Source organism: Brachypodium distachyon, chromosome 4 (assembly GCF_000005505.3).
Source record: "Brachypodium distachyon strain Bd21 chromosome 4, Brachypodium_distachyon_v3.0, whole genome shotgun sequence".
NCBI classification, from domain to species: Eukaryota; Viridiplantae; Streptophyta; class Magnoliopsida; order Poales; family Poaceae; genus Brachypodium; species Brachypodium distachyon.
In genome coordinates this window covers 21,849,092-21,859,335 of record NC_016134.3, presented here as the reverse complement: position 1 = coordinate 21,859,335, position 10,244 = coordinate 21,849,092, and the positions used below count along the sequence as shown (strand labels likewise).

Sequence of the window (10,244 nt, the reverse complement as noted above, 5' to 3'; positions counted from 1 at the left end):
GAGCCAGAGGCATCGGCGATGTACGAGTCCGTCAGGAAGTAGCGCGTTTGACGAGCAACGAAACCATGTGGCGAAGGGAACGGGTTGGCATTTTATATTGGTCAAACACCTGCTTTATTTAAAACCAACATAAATTTAAGTACCCTCTGTTGTCTTATAGCAAGTGTCACTGATTTAATCGAAAATTTTCCATACCTTATCTAAAAAATACGGACCGTTTCCCTCATCGTCGTCTGTCAAACTTCCCAAAATATTTGTGGACCCCCAAAATTGCATGTATTAATGCCTACTAAGCCGACTGGCCCGTTACCTGCACCGAATTGGACTGGAACTCCGCGAGGGAATCCATCGCCAGCGGGATCGCTACCAGAGTCGGGCAACAACTTCAAATCTGATGAGAAAAAGATCGCTCCGTCGAAACACTACGGGAGTTGGAAAATGAGACCCGATCGGGCACCCATCGGGCAAGGGATCGAAGCCACGGCTGTCCCCTCTGTCTCCCAGGCGCGGCCACGGCTCTCCTAGGGCTAAATTACACTGAGGAGATGAAGCTGAGAGAGAGAGAGGTGGCCAAACTGGCCATTTTGATGGGTCATCGAGTCATGGGCTACCGGGTCAATTTTGCACTTCGTTTTTATTTTTATTTTTACAGCAGGGTTCATCCGTTAATCCTTATTGCATCAAAAAGTCCACATATTATATAATAAAAATAATATTTATTTTATTAAAATATTAACTGGGCGACCCATCGGGTATCCATGGGTATAAACCTATACCCATACACTACCCATGACTAATCAGGTGAAGCATCGGCTATACCCATGAGCGTAAACGTCGACCCATATCCTACCCATTTGGGTCGGATATCGGGCGAGTTGCCACATTTAATACTTGCCGACCATATAAGACGGACTCCAGTCGCCACGCAGAGACATGACTACGAGCAGACAGATAGCCGAGAGACTAACAACGTCAAGTCGTCTGAACTGCCCACAAGTCAGATCCATCGAACAACTCGAGTAAATAATTGAAAAAAAATTACACGTGCGCTGCCAGTTTATTAATTAGGCTTGATTTAATCTAATATTGACAAGCTCATTAAGAAAACCAGCAAAATCAGATTAGCCATACTCAACAAAATAATCAAATGTCTATACTCATAAACGAACATCCAGCTACCAAAACATAAATTTGTTGCCTCTTCTAACTCTTTGCTTTAACGGGTGAAGTTAGATAGTGGAGAGAAATAAAAATATTAAGTGATTCCGTCTCAAAACTTTTTTGACCAGGTGATGTTATATAATTTTTAAAAGGAAGTGTATTGTTTATTTTGAGAGACTTGAGTATAAAGGCACAATCTTCGGAAAAAACCTTTTCTAAAGGAATATTTGGTGATTGTTAAAAAAAACAAAAAGAAATTTTGATGCATGTTTTTGAATGTATCATTTTATTTCCGTTGCAACGCACGGTCATTTTAACTGGTTAGTATAAAAATACGGAATAGAAAGGCTAGTCCAATTAAAGCCAAGTCCAGTACGAAGAGTACAAATGTGCCAGGTATTTTACTTGACAGCTACGTCCAGTGAATACTGTCGTGGAACAAAGATCTGAGACACAGCATCGCCACCGCCGCAACCACCCGCACGCTCGCGGCCTCGCGCAGACGGCACACACTCCACTCTCCTCCTTCCCCCCCGCCCCGGATTCCAGATCTGAGCGGCCATCGTGCCTAAATTCCCCGCCTGATCCGAAACCTAGCTCCGCGATTCCAATGCGCAGGTGAGCACCGCCTCCCCTCCCGAAATCCTCTATTTGTTTTACGTGTTTTTGTTGATTTTTGTTTACTAATCTCTGCGGCAGGGGCTCTGTCGAGGCGGCGCTCCGCCGCCGGCGGTCGCCGGCGCGGCTGTGGGTCGGCGTAAGTGCGCTCATCGTTTGCACAATTTGGCTCTGGTCCTCCTCCGCCGGCCTCGCCCTCGCCTCCTACAAGGCCCAGGTGCGTTCTCCCCGTGCTTTCGTTAGCCGTGTTTTCTGATCTGCTTGGTAATTTACTCGGCAACGGATGTATCCATGATATGCTTGCGTGGACAATTTGGAAGCTATTTTGTTGTTACTGTAATTTCTTTTTCCATTAGACCGTAGTGATGCAATGCAAGTGGTACATTAGTTAGAGGTTGTAAAAGGGTTTTCTTCCCATGTGCTCATCGGCTGGGTATGTTTGATAGGCTAAGCTATTTTTTTGCATTGTTTAGCAGTGAGGAAGGAAACTGGGACAACATCATTGGTACTCCTAAAACAACGACAAGAATTTAGGAACGGAGGAAGTATATATTTACGTATAGCTAGGACAAAACAACTAGTGATGGTGGTCCATTTCTCGCAGGCTTGTAGCTTGAGTTGATAATTTCAAACTATCCGTAAACAAATACGGAGTATAGTATGTTGACTGTTATTGCTGTAACTGGAGGGAGGAGGGAGATAATGGGTTTAACAGAACTATCATTCTTTCATATTGATTGGAATGATACTGCTGGAGGAAGGGAGAAGTCTTACCTCTGTGTAGAAATTTTTAAGAAACACTTTGACGGGATGTATTTCCAAGTGGTGAACTGGATGGCTTTGCATTTTAAAATGTTCTAGCCTAAGATAATGCATGAATACATTATTACAGTGATAATTTATATGCGTATGTGAGTTCTCGATGAAATTAGTTCTTGTACTGACATCAGTGTTATTACTCAAGGATGTTGATGTAAATAAGTTGTGGAGAACTGCAGATTCAAATGGTTGGAGAGCATCTTCTGCACCACGATCATATTGGCCTCGTATGTTTGCCTCTGTGACCTCTCTGGAAGTCGATGGTCATATTTTTCGCAAATGATGGTAATGTGGACACGCTGATGTGTAATTTATGTACTTGCAGCCCCGCCAACTGAGTCAGAGACTAATGGGTACTTGCGTGTCCGGTGCAATGGTGGCTTGAACCAACAACGTACTGCTGTATGATTAACAAATAAACTCTCCCTTCCTGTCCATGTTTCATCATTGAGATTGTATAATATGGTTATATGATCCATGGTAACAAAATTAAGATTGCCATTGTCTTATTTTTGTAGATATGCAATGCTGTCGTTGCTGCACGAATAATGAATGCTACACTTGTGCTGCCAGAATTAGATACAAATTCTTTCTGGCATGATGAGAGGTATCACTTTTATCCAAATGGTCTATAGAGAAAAACTTGTGTCCTTTGTGAAGTAATTTTTTTGCAAAATAGAAAATGTTTGTCTGCAATGTTCACTTCGGAAGTTTTTATGACACACTATACTACTTTTGCTCAGCCTATTGGTTCAATCACATTTCTGTTGCGTTCTTCTTGCCACATATTATACTGTACTTGATATTAGTTGATTGTAAACTTGATTTGTGTGCTTAGTTAATGTGGTATTCAGTATTCACATTGGAATATTTGACGCAAGCATTTCCATCTAGCTTGACTACATTGGTCAACTTCATAGAAGCATTTAAAGCAAGATTATTGGAGATAGTTACCACTTAGTACAGAGAATGAGAGAGTAGAACAGCTCCAGATTGCTGAAGATGTGCCTATAAAGTTATGCATGTAGTTCGAAAATACGTTTGGAGTTTGGAAATAGGGAGGGATATAAGCAGCTCGTATTCAAAATATTATCATTTGTAGAACTTTAAATTCAGTTTTGGACCTTTACACAGTATTTCACGAGAAACCTAAACTGTTCATTTCTATACCAGTATCATGCTTGAAAATGTTTCAAATTATGGTTCTGGTTCATAACTGGGAGTCATAGACTATAGTTTCAACCTTGCCCCTTCTCCAGATGAAAAGGAATAAAAGATTAAGCTGTCAACAATACAGGGAGATTATGACACACAAATTGGCTGTATGTGGAACAACCTGTGGATCTGAGAGCTATTCCATGACCTGAAGGAGCTTGAAGCCCCACTGGTTGGCAGTGAGGTGTCGTGCTCGCACGGAGCGAGTAGAAGGTAGTCAGCGTCGAGATGGAGAGCAGGGGATTAGGGATTCTGGAGTTTATTGATTATTGCTTTCTTTCAGCTTACACTATGAGTCCTGTATATAGAGGACAAATTAGTACTACTCGAGACCAATTTTGGACTTCCCTGACACAAACTGGACCTTTCTATCCTGAGTTCTGACGTGAACACTACTAGAACAATAGAAACTGACACATCCACCAGGGAATCATACCTGCATGGATCCAACTCAAATTCTTGCCCCACACTGATATGGAATTACCACATGTCATCTCTCCCTTCCTTGACAATCAGCTCGTCCTTGAGCTGAAATTCTGGATAGTATTTGATGAAGTCTGCAAGCGGCTTCCAAGTAGCTTGCATCTCTGGTGAAACCTACCCATTGCACAGTACATGCTTCACTCAGCGTCGCAACCTCGAGCTGAGAACATTGGCAGGTGCTGGAGTGACCCACCATCTTCCATAACCGGCAGTGCAGGAGGCTTGTCTGGCACATCACCACGATATTTTTTTGACACACTCACATGGAAAACATCATGAAGATGATCCCTGCTGGGAGCTCGAGTTTGTATGCAATGGAACCAACATGTGCTAGAATCTTACATGGTCCATAAAACCACTGTTCTAGTTTGCCCCACGAGTGTCCGTGCAGTGACGCAGCTTGTCAATGGTGAAGGCCATAAACACGCATCAGCTTCAGAAGTCAACTCACGATGGTTATCATCATAGTATTTTTCACTGTGTTGCTGGGCCTGAAGTAGACTTAAACGGATATCCCACGGAAACTCATTGCACACCGGAAAGCAGTCTCCACTGATTCGTGAGGAGCCTTCCTATGTGTGATATGCCTTCTCTTCCTCATAGTCATCTCATAGTCGGGCTACTCATGGAACTGCCTCTCTTTCTGATATTATTTGTTGTCATTGATGAAGTCCTCAGTCTCCTTCTGACTATCCTCACCTTCATCTCTTGCCTCCTCTAGCTCCTCCTCAAGGCTGGCAAGCTGCTCCTAGAGATCCTTCACCTGCTGCTGGACCTGTGCCTTCGCAGCCTTGAGGTCATCCATCTGATGGCGAAGCTGAACTCTGGCGACTAGGTGGTTATCACCGACCATCCTCGATACTCCTAATTGCGCCTGGGTGTCGAAGAGAAGGTGCTCCATTCCTCCAACTGCTGAGCCACTCCAGTCGTCGGCTGTGGTGACTTAATGGGTATGCCATACCTGTCCCGCTTCCTGAGGTGACGGAAAGGGGCATGGCGCAACCCTTCCTGGTACACTCCACAGATCTGCGCTAGTGCCTCCTGCATCGCATGGTTAAGTTCATTTGTCTGGGATTCCTTAGTCACCGTGAACACGATGTCATCCGTGGTGGGGTGAACTTGGCATTTATGAATAAGTCCCACGATAACCAGTATGGCTCCCCATACACTTCAGAGTAGAGTGTACTTGTCTTCCCTTGAATTCAGTTATGGGTATATGTCCGGATGGTCAACTACCTCCAGCAGCTGACGCTCAAATTGGGTCTCTCCTAGGCCAGCCTGGTAAAACTTGGTGAAGGTAGTCATCTATAGTATTGAATAAGAGATATCAAAAACCAGTTTATCAAATTTAGCAAGGTATGATTAAAAGAATACTAAGTGCATAGTTAACTTTGTAAGAATATTATGTTCCTGTGGCCTTAGCAAACTTAGGGTCTATGTTGAACTGATATGGGGCACAGATACGGCAGTTTCCAAAACAGTGGTATACAGCGAATATTTGTATATAAATAATGAAGAAATACCATGTATAAAGAAAAATTAGAAGACATGATGTACTGAGATGAGATAAAAAAATCGCAGCAGTAGCCAGCTAGCCTAAGTGCCTAATGGGTATAAAAAGGAAAACACGTCACGACAGTTGACAACAGCAAATAAATAGAGTGAGTGGATTCGGTGAGGGAGAGGAGAGAAGTAGCCAGAGGCAGCCTTACTGGAGGCTGGAGAGCGGAGGGGATTGGCGGTGGCACAGCGCAGCCAAAGAGGAGTCGAGCAGCGTCATCCAGTGAGTCCAGGGACGTCGGCGGCGCGGGCGCAGCGTCGCAGTAGCGACGGCTACGGGTCGAGCCTCGAGCGAGTGCTCCCTTCCATGTGTCCCATGCAAGTTTTAGTTTTTTTAGGTGGGCCTTTGGGCCATCCTAATCCCACCACCCGTATCACAGACGTGTTCACCACGTATTCTGGCCATATCCCTCTTTTTTTTTCTTTTTTTTAGAAATCAGGGGATACGATGGGCTGGCTGCATCGGTACTCCGTAGCTTAGGGTCGTGTACTACAGTCAATGTGGTGTCTGTTGGGGCAGCAATTAAGAGCCAATTTTCCCACTTATGTAATTATAAATTTTGTAATCGCAGTAATATGTGGCACATTTGCATTTACTTGTCATTGCTTAGATCTCCTCCGTGTACCTACTGCAGTAATGCCACCATGAAGGTGTAACTGTGACAATCTGATGCCAGACTAGTTTCTTATTGATAATTCAGATCTTTTTTATTTATTTAATCTGTAACCAGACCTTTTCCAGTTCTTAAGCAATGGCATACAGTTCTGCATATTCTTGAAAGGCTTATCGTTTTTCTTGACCCCGACAGTATAATTAGGAACATAAATTCACATCCATAAGGACTTGAACCTAGGTGGCGGGGTAGTACATCCACTCCCCCAACCAAGTGAGCTAGGCTCACTTCCCTTCAAAAGGCTTATCGTTGGATTGATTTTTTTGAGTTCCAACTATGAGATTTTGTTTTGTTTTGTGAAATCAACTAAGATTTATGAGCAGCACGTTGCATCGGCCATAGTTTCTTTTGCTTAGTATGCATAAATCATTATTAGGTTCTGTGCTCTACATTATGTTTTGATCCTGCTATTCCTCATATTTAAAACACCTTTTTTCTCAACTTTTCTTGTTTATTCTGCTTGATTGGTATTTACTTAATTTTTTCACTTGTATGCACACCCAGTGGTTTTGTGGGTATTTATGATGTTCCCCACTTCATCAAGACATTGAAATATGATGTCCATATTGTTATGAGCGTCCCAGAAATCACTACAAATGGTAAAACTAAGAAGCTGAAAGCCCACCAGGTGAATGAAAAAATCACTAGTTTCTTTATGCCAAAATGAATTATCCCAGAGAGGCAGTGGGCTCATGAAATGTTTTTTGTTCATAACAGATCCGGCCACCTCGAGATGCTCCACTAGCTTGGTATACAACAGTTGCCTTGGAGAAAATGAAGAATTACGGGGCTATCTATTTAACTCCATTTTCCCATCGATTGGCAGAAGATATCAATGATGCAGAGCTCCAGAGATTGCGATGCAGGGTGAATTATCATGCATTACGATTCAAGCCACACATCATGAAAGCAAGTAGCGAGATAGTGAATAAGCTCCGATCAGAAGGCCATTTCATGTCAATTCATCTACGGTTTGAGATGGATATGCTTGCTTTTGCTGGGTAGGACATTCACTTAACCACTGTGCATGATGACTTGAATGTTTGAATCAATTGCACCTTTCCGTGCATAGCGTTTATAGTTGTAAATTGTTAGTTTGGTTTTGAATTGGCATCATATATGCTCACCATGCATCCATAAATTGAGAGTGCATCCCTGTATTCTTTATGCCTACGCTCCAGAAAAGTGCTCACAAGAGCTGTTATTCAGTCATTATCCAAATTAAATCTGTTGTTGTTGATCTACGTATTATGTTCATTTGCGCTCTCTTTATACTAAAACTTTGGAGTACCTTTATATTATTTGATTCACCTTTTCAGTTTGACATCTGATCAGCTTTTTTTTTCCTTTCGATTGTTGATAAGATGTGCTGCTGCTATGCTTCAATACTTGATATATGGAGTGATTATTAGTTGTGCATATCTTTGTTTTGTATTTTTGTTTATGGCATATTTGCTACATAAAATTGCAGGTGCGTTGATATATTTACAGCTCAAGAGCAGAAAATTCTGATCAAGTACCGCAAGGAAAATTTTGCAGAAAAAGAACTTGTCTATAGGGAAAGACGACTCATTGGAAAATGCCCTTTAACCCCAGAAGAGGTACTGAATCTTTTTATTCATTTTGTTCTGGATATTTCAACTCTAAACTCTAAGATCGTTTGAATTGCAACAAAGTATTTAAATAGCACATTCTTCACCCCTGTATGGTTTCACTAGTGGTTTAGGGTGACCTGGATGCCACGTGTCCTTGCTAGCATGTTATAAACAATTTAAAACAAGCTATACCATCTGGATTAAAAACTTCTACAAGGAGGGAGGGGCATTTTTGGCTCCCAATGCACATGGATGAACAGTAAATTGTAAGCCATATCAAAACATTTGAAATTTTCTGAAAACAATTACGCATGTATATGTTTGAGTCTTTAACATGTCTGTATATTTTTTATTTTCATGCTGAAAGGAGAAATTCTGTGCATAAGACAAAAATAAAATTTATATAGCCTGTGGTCTGCATTACTGTTTATTATTTTTATTGCTGTTGATGGTTGTCTTTTGTGCCATTGGTATTTCCTGTTTGAGTGGTGCCTTGCACGTTATATACCATCATGCTGTAAACCAAATGTTTTGATGGATTTGGAATGATTATAGGTTGAAAGTTTTGGGAAACTTGACAATTGCATAAACAAAATTCAATATATATTACATGACTGGAAGTTTTTATTTGAAGGAAAATTTGGATTAATCATTGAAACAAACTTTGCTGTTGCTGTGCAGGTAGGCCTTATTCTCCGTGCTATGGGATTTGATAATACAACTCGCATCTACCTTGCTTCTGGCGAGCTCTTTGGTGGGAAACGCTTCATGAAGCCATTTAAATCTATGTTTCCGCACTTAGAAAACCACAGCTCGGTTGGACCAGCAAAGCTGGAAGAAAATACCCGAGGTCTGGCGGGCTCTGCAGTTGATTACATGGTCTGTCTCCTATCTGACATTTTTATGCCCACGTATGATGGTCCAAGCAACTTTGCAAACAACCTCATGGGGCACCGCCTATACTATGGTTTTCGGACAACTGTCACACCAAATAGGAAGGCTCTTGCTCCGATATTCATGGACAGGGAGGATGGCCGCACAACTGGTTTTGAGGAACGCCTGAGGCAGGTCATGTTTAACTCGCATTTTGGTGGCCCCCACAAGCGCACTCATCCAGAATCTTTCTACACAAACTCCTGGCCGGAGTGCTTTTGCCAGATGAACCCTAGGAAACATGCTGACGAATGCCCACCAGATAATATATACGAGGTTCTGGAGAACCAGTTTCAGAGTCAACAGAGTGAAGAAGGTACAGAAGAAGTGAAAGCCACTAATCGAACCGACTCAACCAGTCAAACAGAAGAGCTCATGATTTAACTGAGAAGCCAAACAATTATTGTCTGAGAGCACGACATTGTATCATCTGTCGTGAACCAGGATATCACATTTTCGATGAATGGATAGATGAATTGCCCAAGATGACCATAGGAACACAGAGCTGTTGTTTCCAGTAGGAGCTATTAGGACTTAGAGAATGAAGGCAGAAGTACGAGAGCAGTGAACCGGATGTTAGGTTTGGTCAAACAGGGATATTGGAGAGAAAACCATACATATCTGAAATAGCATCTGTTCTTTTGCTGATGATATGAATGATGATAAGGCGGCAATGGGTGGAAATCTTTCTACAGGATGCATAGCAGAAATGTGTAATAACTAACTGTACCAGCCTATGTGCGTTTTCCACTGTTGTGCATATCCATTTTCTGTCTACCAGATGTGTTCTCTAGTGGCTATTTTCTTGAGTGCTCAATTGTGCGTTTCTGTGTCTTTCTTGATTTTGGCTTTAAATCGAATGTTCAAGTTTTGGTTTGTCTGAGTAATTAATCAGTTCATGGATGCACCATCTAAATTCTAGACTACCGCACCGTTGTACTCTTGAAATCCGTCTTAGCGGTGAGGTTGTGGAAAAAGTAAGATCGCCAGGAGTAAAAAATGTCATGTGTCAGGGGGGACAATAATTTCATCCGTTTTGCCCAAAATCGTCCAAGAGAAGAAGTGGTTATGCCATATCTTGTCCAACAGCAAAGCAACCTTCCAATACTCCACAAATTTGAAAATAGCGCATACCTTGAGACGAACGCATAGATTTATCCAAAGAATTCGGGTCTTCTTGATGGGT

The 10,244-nt window shown here is 42.1% G+C and overlaps 1 protein-coding gene across 1 annotated transcript; it reads left to right on the top strand.

The window, feature by feature from the left end:
- Positions 1–1,587: 1,587 nt before the first annotated feature.
- Positions 1,588–9,934, top strand: LOC100824009 (O-fucosyltransferase 1). Its single transcript, XM_010239427.3, has 9 exons — positions 1,588–1,779; positions 1,861–1,996; positions 2,744–2,825; positions 2,924–3,000; positions 3,117–3,205; positions 7,035–7,158; positions 7,248–7,531; positions 8,002–8,131; positions 8,807–9,934. Exons 1-9 carry the CDS (start codon positions 1,772–1,774, stop codon positions 9,440–9,442), a joined length of 1,566 nt encoding a protein of 521 aa, XP_010237729.1. The 5' UTR covers positions 1,588–1,771; the 3' UTR covers positions 9,443–9,934.
- Positions 9,935–10,244: the final 310 nt, after the last annotated feature.